Here is a 15,128-nt window from a genome sequence, read left to right as displayed (position 1 = left end):
CGGTCTTCCTTGGTACGATAGGCCTCGACGTACGTGTATCGGAAACGTTCGTTCGTTCGTTAAAACGCGGCAGACACACGACACAAAATTGTACGCGAGCATGCGAGCAGCCACTGCACGGGCGACACTCGTCGATCGATGGACAGCCATACAGCTTTCATGATAGAGCAATGAACGTTACTAAAGATAGCCTAAGCATAGTCCCGGATTTATTGTTCGCGACAAATATCTGCTCTTCGTTTTCTAGTGGTATGTTTGCATATGGAAAAGTTAATTGTAACGTTACATTTTTTTACGCGTCTCTTTTTCACCGTGTACTCAAGACCCAAGAGCACACTTTTCTCAATATTTTTTTCCAAACTCTTTGTTAAAAAAAAAAAATGTTCTACCCCAGACGCATTTTCTACAAGAAAATTTTTCACGTGTCTCTTTTTCACCGTGTACTCAAAACCCAAGAGCACACTTTTCTCAATATTTTTTTCCAAAATCTTTGTTTAAAAAGAAAAAAATAAATTTTCTACCCCAGACGCATTTTCTACAAGAAAAGTGTGTCACAGTCGTATCGATAGTATAAATGTAGTATTCGGGAAAAAAGTATCCTTTTTACGAGTCTTCGAGTTCGTATCTTTTACCAGTTCGCTAAGGACTCGAATTGTCTTTGATCTTACGAGTGTGATATACTTCTGCGGTGATAAGACGAGCAGACGAGCGTGCAAAGGTAACAAAGGGTGCTGTTCATAAGGGACTCGGTGAGATCAAAAGATAGATTTCGTTCTACTCGCGAAAATCATCGTGCCTCGAACCGAATTACTACGATAAACGACGATAAATATTAAATAATTATTGTAACGATAGTGGATAATACCGTGCTGGTGAAATTACACGTGACGCTGTCCTACTTTATCGCGACGATATTGCAAAATTTAATAGCGTTCACGGTAATTCGTTAAACTGATAAACATTCGATATAATTTTACGCTTTTGCGATCGCGGAGTGGGTAAATATAATGCAAATATACGATACATCGAAATAATGTGTACTTTTCGGTCGGTGGAAAGCAAATTTTACCGAAAACAATATTAATCTCTACCTTTCAGGAGTAATTTACAAACTAATAGGTTTAGCGTGACACAATTAACAAAGTTGCGGTGTACATTGTAACATAGTCGAAGTCGTTAGTGGTTCGAATACGTTCACGTGAATCTTACGAAGCTCAAAGTTTAGATACTCAAAGGTACAATATTCTTCGAGCATTTTTCTTGAATTTTCCACAAGTCCGGAGACCGTTATTCTCCACGTCTTGTGTTTACATTTTTTATTTATTTCACTCTGTACATTCGCCGCGCGCCACTGTGACACTAAAATGTTTATACACATCGTTTTGTACATCGGCTTACTGGATGCAAATGCAGACACATTCCAGAATATTACGAATCCAATAAAACAAAGTTTGCTCCGAGTGCTGTAGAATACACAAACACTTGGACCCTACTCCTCGGTCTTCCACGGATAAATATTCAAACATCGTCAACACTCTTTTCGCTTAGTCATCGCGGGAAAATTTGCTTCGCTTGGAACCACGAATTAGCATACTGTAATGTTTCGAAATTTCATATTGTTTCTTCCAAAGAGTTTCTCCCCCAGAATACTCACTCGACGCATTTCCCACGAGATACAGGGTGTTCCACTCGAAAAAAAGAAAAAGAATAAAATTTTCTCGATTTCCACTTGGTTTTCCAGATAATTAAATTCGAAGATTCATCTCGTGTTCGAACTTCACGAACAGGACCACAATCTCGTCGCTGCGGTTGAAAAGAATCATTTTTCATAAAAATTTTTTCTATTCTTTTCATCGTTCTTCGTGTCAGCCATTGTGGTAAATTATCGAAAACTGAGTGTCAATAAAGCACTGACGATTCCATAAGCACACCAACAGTCGTGAAACATTGTTTACGAACACGATACACACTACACATCGAATCGTATCTCAGTCGTGAGTGCGAACAAGACGAAGTGAATTTTCAAACTCGATTCTCTCGAAAAGGAAGTCGAAATCGACAAAATTTCATTCCGTTTATTTTTCTTATTTTTTTTATAAGGAATCGCCTGTAGCTCGTTTCTACGTGTTATTCGGGAACACCCTGTGTATGTGCTCCGAACAAGAGAAGAAAGAAGTCTCTGTAGATTTGTTTCCCATCGTACCAGAGCACCTGATGTCTGAAGCTCGTTGCTTAAGGCAAATTGTGCTATGAATAACGTACCGTGTTGGCCGAGACCTTGATGCTTTCAGACTGCGTTTAGCGAACTGACCCAGAACTTTATCCGGATTAAGGGTTTAGGCTCGGAATACACCGACTGGAAAGACAACTCCCACGAGGTTGTTAATTCGGTGCGAAGGATGTGGACAAAACGTCTCTCACGGGGCAAAAGACAACACGATCTATTGTCAAGATCATTGAGATTGTCTCAGCTCGAATCCTTGAAGTTAACACCATTTAGAGGCTTTCAGGTGTAAGACCTGCCCTTCTGAAACTCAATTGCCAACATCGCAGGCAGCTGCACTAAAGGTCTAAGGGCTATACTCGGATCAAATTAGGGAACTACTCGAATAATTTAATATTTTATAGGTAGCTGCACGCCACGAGTACGTACCATTTGAATATTTGAGTAGTTGACCGTTATCGTTGAGTATTCAAGTATCATTGTTCTAATACTTGAGTATTCGAGTATCGAAATATTATTAGAATATTTGAATATTCGAGTATAGGTACTCGAATGCTGAACTTTGAATATTCGAGTATTCAATATCGTCTTTTGAATATTATTATATTATTGGTGATATTGTTGTTCGAATATTATTATGATTATTTTGAGCAAGTACTCGAATGGTATTTGTTAGTGTTCGAATATTTCGAATAGAGAAAAATTCCACAAGTAGATAGTCACTGATAAAATAACACGTATTCTACCATGAATAGTATTAATCTCCGATTTTACGCTATATCAGTTCGTCTCTTTGCGAGGCGAGGATAAACGGTCAGTTGATTTTGATCCGATTATGGTATCGGTTCCAGTATCATTGGAAAGAGTGTCAGTGCGTCTTCAACGTCTATCGATTAGAAATATTTAATATTATTTAGCGTAGATCGTTCGTTAGGTCCCTAACGAAGCTAATTGCGATACAAAATGTAAATATGATTCCCACTTGCAAGTGTAACGTAACCATTACCTCAGTATGTCGTATGTATCGTGTATTATATCATACAATGCTAATAATACACATACACGTGTATGATACACCTGTCATGGCAGTGTTTGCGTATTCCTGCTCCTTTTATTAAATAAATAAATATACTGTATAAATTATTTATATAATATATAGTATATAAATTATTTATATAATATTATATATAATATACAAATAATTTATATAATACAATTAAATAAATAAGTATAGTATATAAATTATAATAGAACACGGTCAATCTTTTATACGAAAGTCACCAGCATCGTCAAGTGGGAGTTTTCGTGAACCTTATTGGTGCGGAGAAACTTTCACTTTAACGTCATCCCCTAACAAAACGAGAGAATTATGCGGTTCTAAATTTTCCAAGGACTGCCCAATTGCCCTAATGTTTCACTAGTAGGCTAAATATAATATTGGGTTGTTCGAAAAGTCATTCCTTTTTTCTTTTTTTTGGTGAAAATTAAACACGATTCTTTAGAGTGTATTAACATTTTATTAAATTATATATTCTCGATTTTGGAAAACGAAATGTCTTGCGTAGGGACGAAAGAAGAATTTGAAGTGTCTTTACTCAACCTTTAATTTCATTGATCGAAAATCACGAACTGAATGTATTTAATCATGTATATAAACCAGTGTCAAAACCAATAGAACACGAAATCTCTGTTCGGTGTCTCTCGTTGAAATCTCAAGAGCAACTCCCAACAAGCTCGTTAGTTGTCTTGTCCCCAACTAACAGCTGTCTTCATTTATCGACACACCCAGTGGAACATTGGTAGAAGAAAATACATCGTTATAACTACCCCCTGGTAACCATCTCCACCTGGGGTGTGACTTAGAATAACTAGACCTCTCATAGTAATTGAATCGTTGAGGGCATGGAAGACCCTACACTCTAGCCTCCAGCAGATACAAAGATGTTTCCTCTTGGGTCATTTTTGCTGCTGAAGTTTAACACCACTCCGCCGAGAACATAATCCGGGTTATGTAGAGACTCCTCGAATCGGTGGCTTATCTTTTCCTCGTAATAGAATAATTTGTTCCTCAAGGAGCAGCTGGAAACTTGCTCGCTATCGTGGCTACCGTACCTGGTACCTGGGGGTATCTTCTCGTAGATACTCTCCATAGTTATAAACCGTGCTTTACTACAGAAGCTTCTAACGATTCTGACCCCGAGTCATCGTCAACTTTCACGTACCTAGCTTCAACGGTCTCCCATCGGTACACGAGTGTGTATTTCGGTTCGCAGGTGATACTCGTGAAGTGGAACGAGCCTTACCAGAAGCTGGCATCGTGCGACAGCTCAGGTATCATCTTTGTATGGATCAAGTACGAAGGAAAATGGACGATAGAATTGATCAACGACAGGAAAACTCCAGTCACGCATTTCTCTTGGTCCCACGACGGTCGGATGGCTCTCATATGCTACAGGGTAAGTTCTCGGAGAACTTTGGTTGTTTCTAGTGGGAAAGTTTGATCAGTGAGCTCGTATATCGAAGGAACGAATGGTGTTGACAAATTTTCATTTTTGACATCGTCTGGAAATGTAAAATACACGCAAGTCGATTGTTGTCGTACTCGTACTTTGAACGCGTTTTTAACAACTTTCCCATGGTTTCTCAGGAAAGCGGTAAGGAAACTTTTTGTTCCTTGGGGGACACTCTGAAAGATTCTGGATGAATGTTTCATTTCCAGACGACGACTGGAACGTTAGGGTGCCTAACACCCTCTCGACACCGAATCGAGCCGATCAATTTACGATGATATCTGGATCGACTTCAATTGTTGGGGTTGGGTCTGTGTAAAAATTAGAAAAGACTTCAGCGAAAACAATGCACGTGGCGATCGGAATCGAGGGCTAACGGACATAAAATTGATTCGATGGTGTACTTATGGAAGTGTCGCGCGACAGCATCGTGAAATAAGTATTGGATTTCTAACCGAGAATGATCGAATGAAAATACATCGTGTCGGATGTATGCAAAGCGATTATTCATTCTTGGAGAATATGTGGACACGTAGCGATACAATTTAGATTGCAAATAAAATGTAAACCGTTGTGTACGTGTGTGCTCGGGATTTAAAATCGGAGCTATTGTTTCGTTGAATAAGTTTCGATATTGGTAAATTGAAATAAAGGAATATAAAATCGCGCACCGAACGTCGCGTAAAGTACAAACCTTGGAATTTGTAACCAAGTTTCATTGAACCGATAAGAAGATAATTTTTACACTTATTCTCACCTTTATACGTTACTTTACGTTCTTCTTATTTTTTACTTTCGTTCTTCGTTTAGTAGATTGAATTTCATTTTCGTATTCGTGCAGTAAAGAATTACTATTATTATTTTTACATTTCGGACTCGATTGACCGCTCAAAGTTATTTTCTTTTTTTTTTGTAAATTTACTCGTCCACCATTTTGATGCAATACCAGTTTATTTCTCTACTGGAGAAACAAAGGGTGCACGTTTGCGGATTGCAAACGCGCGGAAACGGAAAGAGCTATGGAATGATCAAAGAATGGTGGTGGGGATAGCCCTTAGGTGGCCTTGAGCGGTTACTTGATTGTGTTCGGACAGTGGAACAGATTTACGTTCGTGTTTTCCTTCACTTTACTACCAGTTTAGGACAAACGGAATAGACAAATTGTTTTTCCTTGCAGGACGGTTTTGTGCTAGTTGGCAGCGTTGCTGGTCAAAGGTACTGGTCATCGATGTTGAACGACAAGGCTACGATTACCTGTGGTATTTGGACACCTGACGATCAGCAGGTAAATCAAAAAATTATATCAATAAAATTAGAAATAAAATTAGAAATAGTCGCTTATTTTTTTTTTATTCACTCTCGACAATAGAAATGAAAAATAATTGGAACGTGTAGCTTCTTTGGTTAAAGAAACTTCATAGTGAAATGTTTGTATCAAGGGATCATTTTTTTGCTACATTTTGGAAAAGCAATGGTACAAAAATTGAATATCGTTCAATGTACTTTCAAGATGTGCTTTCAATTGCATTGGGTTATAGTGACTTGGACAGTAACCGAGTTTATCTCACAATTGGAAATTATCATTTCAGAGTGCATACTGTAATGCACTACTTGAAAGCACAAAATTAACCTTTAGATCTCTTCAATATTTAAAACGTTCTGAAAGTAAAACTCTAATATATCTTAATACACTACTATACTCTCCAGTTGTCACCAATTCTGTCTTTCAATTTGTTATACATCGACAATACTGTATTTGTTACTAATTGAGTCAAAAATAAAGTTCATCCACGATTAATTCGTACAATACTGTATTTACTACTAATTGAGTCAAAAAGAAAGTTCATCCACGATTAATTCGTACAATACTGTATTTACTAACAATTCAATGAAAAACAAAGTTCATCCACGATTAATTCGTACAATACTGTATTTACTACTAATTGAGTGAAAAACAAAGTTCATCCACGATTAACTCGTACAATACTGTATTTACTACCAATTCAGTGAAAAACAAAGTTCATCCACGATTAATTCGAATTGTTCTGTCAAAGTAATTCACAGCTTATCATAATCTCTACAGCAAGACACATAAACCTCGTACCCTTCCATTTGAAAAAAAACAAATCTTGATCTCAAAATGTCCTTCGCGTTTCCAATCTGGAAACAAAAAGATTCCACCTTGTGATACTCGATACGAAAGTTTTTATACGAATTCCTTCTGCGAAATGGTATGTCATAATCGAAATACGATAGACCGATGTCTGCTTCGAACCTTGAAACACCCACGTTATTATAGCGTAGTATTACACTCCATCATACGTGTCAGAGTCCCGTTTCAACGTGGAAAACTTTCTCGGTACAGATAGACGAGCCTATCGTATCATTTGTATCAAATTAGAGATGTATAACGATTAACAAATTTCTATGTGTCGTAATTCGTTTTTACAAATTTAAAAGGAATCACAAAAAAGTATAAAAATAGACAAAGCTTGGAAAGAGTGTACCAGACTTAGACAAATACACTTATCGTGTATTAGTGGGTTTGTTGGGTCCTGGCAGATAGAATTACCGATCGTGTTCGTCACTTTTTGACCATGAAATATTGATATCGATCAACAGGTGTATTTTGGAACAACAGCTGGACAATTAATCGTAATGGATGTTCACGGAGCGATGGTGTCGGAGGTGCAACTAGCGGCTGGTGTCACTTCGATGGCTTGGAGCGCTGAGAAATTTACGATGGAAGAAGGAGATGACGATTTATCGAATGACAGAACTCATCGAGGTACTGATCTCATCTAATTTCCTGTAAAATGGCATGCTTGAACGGTTTCACGCGTTTCACGCGCGAAAATCGATGCACTCGAGTCGCACGACGATCTTGAAACGCGTACTTTTATAAATATTTAAATGGAAACGCATCTGTCGGTATACTACTGGTTGAAACGGTAGTTAAATAATTTTAACGGCTGGTTCTCGAAGCAATTGACGATAAACCGAAAGGTGTACGTGAGATAGTTTGTTTTATAGTTGAAACAAAATCGAGTGGTCAGTAAAGGCCATTAAAATGTTGTTATGTTCGTGATATCGATCGACTGTTCTTGTTGTCTCTTCTTGTAAGCCTGAAGCCAGCGATAGAGAATAAAAGGAACGTAAAATTATTAAATGGATATTTTCGAGCTATCCACTAAGTCTTGGATGGAATATTTTTTTTATTTTCTTTTCACATTTTCTCGAAGAAGAATTTTTAAGTTCCTTTGACCTTATCTTGTCTCGTACAAAGTCGTGTGTATAACAAGCTTTTTAAAATTTTACAGCTAATTCGTCAGACTCAGGATCGTCTGCTTATTATACGTTATTTATGCATGATGTTACAGTTGCTTTTTTTATCTCCATAAATCGATTTTAATATTCAAATACATAAGCATAGTTTCATGTACTTCGTTCGTTGCTTCGATACATTTAAAAAGACACAAATAAAAATAATTCATACTCCAAAGAAAAGATACATTTTACTATTTTACAGCTAGAAGATTTTGATATCTTTATTTTCAAATCTCAGATTACTGTAAAGTCAACGGAATTAAAAAATGGCCCTTTAATCACACACACACACACACACATATATAAATAAATAAAAAAAAAAGGAACAAGTCCTACGTTCATTTCCTTTGAATTAATTTCAAAATTACTCTATTTCCAAGCAATTTTACCGCCCAAACACCTTAAATTTCAGCAACGATCAATCAAAGAGCCAAGTCAGTAAAACGTTACCAAACGCAACCACTTCGCTACGTCCGTTTACTTTGTCAATAATTCTCTCTCGCGAAGTTCGTCCCTCACGCGATTCGTTATTATCGGCGGGTGTGGGGGTAGTGGTGGTGTTGGGCGGTGGTTAAAACCGAAATTACCCAATTACGGGTACACGTATTTGCAGACGAGCGAAATTACGTGCTGGCAGTCTGTCTAGCCGACGGTAGTATCGTGATGCTACGTTCGTTCGACGACGTGTCGCCCATCACGATACGTACGAATCTGAAAGCACCGTTACACGCCGAATGGAGTAATTCTCGAAAACTGTTAGCGATCGCCGGAACGAGGGATCTCGATAGCCCGCAGAGCGGCGCCCACGAGTACACGAACCTTTTGAAATTTTATTTGGTCAGCGGCGCCCTCGTCTACACCACTGCGATACCATACACGCAAGTACGTATCCTTTCCGGGCGTAGATTTATCCGTTAGTAACGTTCTTCTAAAATTGAAACAATCTTCTTCTTTTACACCACATTGTGAAATGTCCAGTGTGCTGTATCGGCGCTCACGTGGGGCCACAACGACAGACGACTCTTCGTCGCGACCGGTGCACGTGTCCACGCAGCATGGGTATCAAGGTATTGAACGTGATTTATATCAACTACAAAGAACGCTTCCGATGCGAATCTCGTGACGATCGTTTCGTCAGAAATTACGTTTACGCGACAGTAATACAATTCGCGCGATACCAAATCTACCACCGGGGGTGTCAAGAACCGAAAGAATCGATTTTTCAGAATTTTTGCGATCTTTATTAACGTCTACGCGTGTTCTCGATATCGATCGAACGGAGTGCATCTTATTTGTGCATTTGAAAGAATTGAGCAACTTATGGAAATTGATTTTGATCGAGATTCGAGGTACGAACGTGTTTCTTAATGTTTTAAAGCATGGAAAGTAGTAATTGTCTATTTGGTACGTTGATTTAACGTTTGTTTAATTTTTATGATGTACGCAATACGCGTAGAAGTTGTATTTTTTACTTTTCTTGTCGCTTTTCTAGATTGAAAAGCCATCGTGATGAACATTTGTGAATTGATAATCGATATGTGTAGCCTTGGAAAGGTTGGATAGAGCTGAATATTTCAACGAAATGGAATCTTCAGGCATTTTCTAAACAAAAACATTACTAATAATTGTTTCAATCATTGTCCAATGACGAGTGTTGATAGCTGCAATAGATAAAAATTGAGATATTGCGAAATTTGTGAGGGCTGTTATTAATATTCCAGCGTATTTCGAATGTTAATGTGTCTTTATGTATCTCACTTATTCATTACAAATTAATAACTAACTTCAGAAATTAATTTCGACATGTTTCTTATATACATAAAGTTTCCATACATGGAAAGAAATAATTGTTCATTATATATATTTATTTCATCCTTACCAATTTACACGATATCCGTAAAAATTGCATTTTTACATAGAACAGTCGAAACTCAACTAATTACATTTCGAGTGCAAAAAAAAATCGTCATAAACAGCTGTAGAATAACAATCGGTCGCAAAATTTCAATTTAAGGGATGTTAACATACTTAAGATTCAATTTGTATGGCTTAAGTATTATAGTATACACATTCAATTGACCTCTATTTAATACATACTCTTTCTGTGGAGATAAGATTTCTTTTGCAATGATTTTTAACGGCATTAATTAACTACGAGCAATTCGACGGAGGTTTTGTGTTGTCGATGTCGTGCTTTCTGCTGTAGTGAAACTAAAATTTCTGCTGTAGTGAAAATATTAGATTTTGGTAGCAGGATCACAGAATGTTGAAGGAGGTCGTCTATTGACAAAAACCACGTGGGGGGTAATTTATTCCCGCCAAAATGCCGCAAAAGGGAAAAAACGTTAATTTAACACATTTACGGAGCAAAAATGTGAACATTTAGAGTTGCATTACGTAGCAGAGGACAGTGGCTGCATTAAAGGATACTTTTGGCAAGGATTTTCATCGAGATTAATTAGTTGTAAACATTTTTCTGCAACCGACGTAATTACGCCGTCTGTAGTAATGGAGATTATCAATATTTTTCTCGTCTTTCCGTCGTTATAAGTGCATAATTTGGACATGGACCGAGTAACAAAGGTTAATAGCAACATTCCAGATTCAATTTGGTATACATATTTGTTGAGACTAAATAGTTATGAACAATTTTCAGGATCTGTTGAGTAGCCGACGCGTGTTGTCTTCGAGGTTATCGATATTTTTTTCGAATTTCCACATCGATTATTGGATGATTTGGACACGCATGGTGCAATAGAGATTCGTAGCAAGATTTCAGACCGATTTTTAAATAAATCTTTATCGAGATTAATTAGTTATTAACATTTTTCCGATGCTTTTGTATTACCGACCCTTGTGGTGATCGAGATAATCGATCCCTTTATCGACCTACCGCCTTTATTATTGAATAATTTGTACTTATATTCATCAGAAGAAATTGCTGGTAATACTCAAAAACAATTTCAACACTGATTTCTTACGTGATCAATTAGTTATCATCAATTTTTCGTGGTAAGGATTTTTTTTGTATTTACACAACCTGTGTTTCGATATAATTTAGGGTCGGTAACTCTTATGTCAGCATTACCGATATCAGAATTTGTTAGCAGGATCACAGAATTTTAACGGAGGTCGTCTATTGAAAATAGTGAGAGAGTGGGGGGAACATTTTGCGACGTGGAGGGGGAATAACTCGCGCCGAAAGAAAAAAATGTTAATTTAACAAATTACACATCAAAAATGTGAACTTTTAGAGTTGCATAATATAGCATGGACTCCTGGCTACATTCAAGGACTGAATTGGCAAAGATTTCCATCGAAATTTATTAGTTATAAACAATTCTCCGGAGCTGTTGCATTCTCGACGTTTGTAGTGATCGCGCTAATCGATATTTAACTCGATTCTTCGCACTAAAATTTGCATAATTTAGACTTGCATTGTTTAGCAGAAACCCTTCCCAACATTCAAGAACAATTTTAACAATGACTTTTGCAGTATAAATGAGTTATCAACAATTTCCGGAGGTAATAATTCTTTTGGCGCTTGTGTTTCGAAATAATATAGGGTTAATAGCCCGATTTTCTCCCCGTCAGGTGTCGCCCTCTGGTATCAGAAAACTGAACTACTTGTGAGCGTGGTAATTTTGATTTCCGTAGTCCGAAAATCAAGCTTTGGTAGCAGGATCACAGAATGTTAACGGAGGTCGTCTATTAAAAATAGTGAGAGGGTGGGGGAATAATTCGCGCCAAAAGGAAAAAATGTTAATTTAACAAATTACACAGCAAAAATGTGAACTTTTAAAGTTGCATAATATAGCAGAGACTCCTGGCTACATTCAAGGATCGAAATGGCAAAGATTTTCGGCGGAATTAATTAGTTATAAACGATTTTCCGCAACTGTTAATATACCGACGCTTTCAGTGATCGAGATAATCGATATTTATCTCGACTTTCGTCCCGATTTCTCTACAATTTCCACACGCACTGCGTAACAGAGACTCGTATCAAGATTCAAGTAACAATTTTGCACTGATTTCTAAAGACATTAATTAGTTACGCACATTTCAAGGAAATTGTTGTATCCCCGACGCTTACGGTGATCGAGAGAATCGATATTTTTGCCTGTTATTTGCATTAAAATCTGCATAATTTGGACCTGTATTGTTTGTCAAAAACTCTTCCCAACATTTAAGAACAATTTTAACAATGACTTATACAGTATGAATAAGTTATCAACAATTCCTGGAGGTGATAACTGTTTTCGTGCTTGTGCTTCGAAATAATACAGGGTTAGTAGCCCTATTTGCTCCCCGCCAGGTGTCGCCCTCTGGTGGCAGATAATTAAACTATTCTCGGTACTGCTAATTTTGATTTCCGTAGTCCAAATATCAGGCTCTTGTAGCAGGATCACAGAATGTTAACAGAGGTCGTCTATTGAAAACAGCGAGAGGGTGGGGGAAGCATTTTGCGTCGTGGAGGGAAAATAATTCGCGCCGAAAGGAAAAAATTTTAATTCAACAAATTACACAGCAAAAATGTGAACTTTTAGAGTTGCATAATACAGCAGGGACTCCTGGCTACATTCAAGGATCGAATTGGCAAAGATTTCCATCGAAATTTATTAGTTATAAACAATTCTCCGGAGCTGTTGCATTCTCGACGTTTGTAGTGATCGAGCTAATCGATATTTATCTCGATCGTCGCGCTATTTATTGCATAATTTAAATATTTACTAGGTTGATGAGATTTCTAGCAAGATTCAAGGATCATTTTTACATAGATTTTTATTGAAACTAATTAGTAATAAACATTTTTCCGGAGCTATGGTATTACTGACGGTTGCGGTGATCGAGATAATCGATATTTATCTCGATTTTTCACACTAAAATCTGCATAATTTGGACTTGCATTGTTTAGCAGAAACCCTTCCCAACATTCAAGAACAATTTTAACTATGACTTTTGCCGTATGAATGAGTTATCAACAATTTCCGGAGAAAATAATTTTTTTAGTACTTGTGTTTCGAAATAATATAGGGTTAATAGCCCGATTTTCTCCCCGTCAGGTGTCGCCCTCTGGTATCAGAAAACTGAACTACTTGTGAAGGTGGTAATTTTGATTTCCGTAGTCCAAAAATCAGGCTCTTGTAGCAGGATCACAGAATGTTAACGGAGGTCGTCTATTAAAAATAGTGAGAGGGTGGGGGAATAATTCGCGCCAAAAGGAAAAAATGTTAATTTAACAAATTACACAGCAAAAATGTGAACTTTTAGAGTTGCATAATACAGCAGAGACTCCTGGCTACATTCAAGGATAGAATTGGCAAAGATTTTCATCGAAATTAATTAGTTATAAACAATTTTCCGGAGCTGTTGCATAACCGACGTTTGGAGTAATCGAGATAATCAATATTTATCTCGACCGTCGCGTTATTTATTGCACAATTTAAATATCTACTAGGTTACAGAGGTTCGTAGCAAAATTGAAGGACCACTTTTGCATGGATTTTTATTGAAACTAATTAGCAATAAACATTTTTCCGGGGCCGTTGTATTACCGACGTTTGCGGTGATGGAGATAATCGATATTTATCTCCACTTCCGTCCCGATTTCTCTACAATTTTCACACGCATTGCGTAACAGAGATTCGTACCAAGATTCAAGTATCGTTTTTGTACTGATTTTTAACAACATTAATTAGTTACGCACATTTCGAGGAAATTGTTGTATGGCCGACGCTTGCGGTGATCGAGAGAATCGATATTTATTTCGATTCTTTGCACTAACAACCGCATAATTTGGACTTGCATTGTTTAGCAGAAACTCTTGCCAACATTTAAGAACAATTTTTGTAACGATTTTTGCAGTACAAATGAGTTATCAACAATTTCCGGAGGTGATAATTGTGTTCGTGCTGGTGCTTCCAAATAATACAGGGTTAGTAGCCCTATTCTCTCACCGTCAGGTGTCGCCCTCTGGTGACAAAAAAATAAACTATTCCCGGTACTGCTAATTTTGATTTCTGTAGTCCAAAAATCAAGCTTTGGTAGCAGGATCACAGAATGTTAATGGAGGTCGTCTATCGAAAATAGCGAAGGGGTGGGGGGAGCCTTTTGCGACGTGGAGAGGGAATAATTCACGCCGAAAGGAAACAATGTTAATTTAACTAATTTGCACATAAAAAATGTGAACTTTTAGAGTTGCATTGTACAGCAGGGACTAGTGGATATATTCAAGGACCGAATTGGCAAAGATTTTCCTCGTAATTAATTGGTAATAAACATTTCTCCGCAGCTCTTGTATTACCGACGCTTGCAGTGATCGAGATAATCGATATTTTTCTCGTCTTCCGGTCCTATTTCTATACAATTTCCTAACGTATTGCATAACAGAGATTCGTAGCAAGATTCAAGTATCGTTTTTGCATTGATTTTTAACAACATTAATTAGTTACGCATACTTCAAGAAAATCGTTGTATCGTCGACGCTTGCGGTGATCGGGAGAATCGATATTTATTTCGACTTCTGTCCCAATTTTTGTACAATTTCCACATGCATTGCGTAACAGAGATTCGTACCAAGATTCTGGTTTTACTTTTGTACCGATTTTTAACAACATTAATTAGTTACGCACATTCCAAGGTAAGTGTTGTATTGCCGACGATTACGGTGATCGAGATAATCAATATTTATCTCGACATCCGGTCCGATTTCTGTACAATTTCCACACGCATTGTATAACAGAGATTCGTACCAAAATTCTGATATTACTTTTGTATTGATTTTTGACAACATTAATTAGTTACGCACCCTTCAAGGAAATTGTTGTATCGCCGACGCTTGTGGTGAATGAAAAAAGCAATATTTTTCTAAATTTCCGTCACGAATATTGAACAATTTGGACCCTCATAGACTAGTTGAAATTTGGTAGCAATATTCCAAAAGGACTTGTACAATAAATTGTAACAATATAAATTAGTTAGCAGCATTTTGCGGAGGCTGAACAGCGAAGGAATATGTTGTAAATGGTGATATTTCCAAGAATACCCCGTAAAAAGAACACCAT

At 37.2% G+C, this 15,128-nt stretch overlaps 1 protein-coding gene across 2 annotated transcripts in view; it reads left to right on the top strand.

Moving 5' to 3' along the window:
- Positions 1-15,128, top strand: part of Tusp (WD40 superfamily protein Tusp) — a 77,345-nt gene that overhangs the window by 49,499 nt on the left and 12,718 nt on the right. For both annotated transcript variants that reach the window (XM_076309567.1, XM_076309565.1), the window contains exons 3-7: positions 4,498-4,680; positions 5,912-6,019; positions 7,357-7,522; positions 8,675-8,943; positions 9,040-9,128. In XM_076309567.1, the coding sequence (XP_076165682.1) occupies positions 4,498-4,680; positions 5,912-6,019; positions 7,357-7,522; positions 8,675-8,943; positions 9,040-9,128 (815 nt within the window). The remainder of the gene's footprint in view (positions 1-4,497; positions 4,681-5,911; positions 6,020-7,356; positions 7,523-8,674; positions 8,944-9,039; positions 9,129-15,128) is intronic.

The sequence above is a fragment of the Ptiloglossa arizonensis genome, chromosome 4 (assembly GCF_051014685.1).
Source record: "Ptiloglossa arizonensis isolate GNS036 chromosome 4, iyPtiAriz1_principal, whole genome shotgun sequence".
NCBI classification, from domain to species: Eukaryota; Metazoa; Arthropoda; class Insecta; order Hymenoptera; family Colletidae; genus Ptiloglossa; species Ptiloglossa arizonensis.
This window is presented reverse-complemented; position numbering and strand designations above follow the sequence as displayed.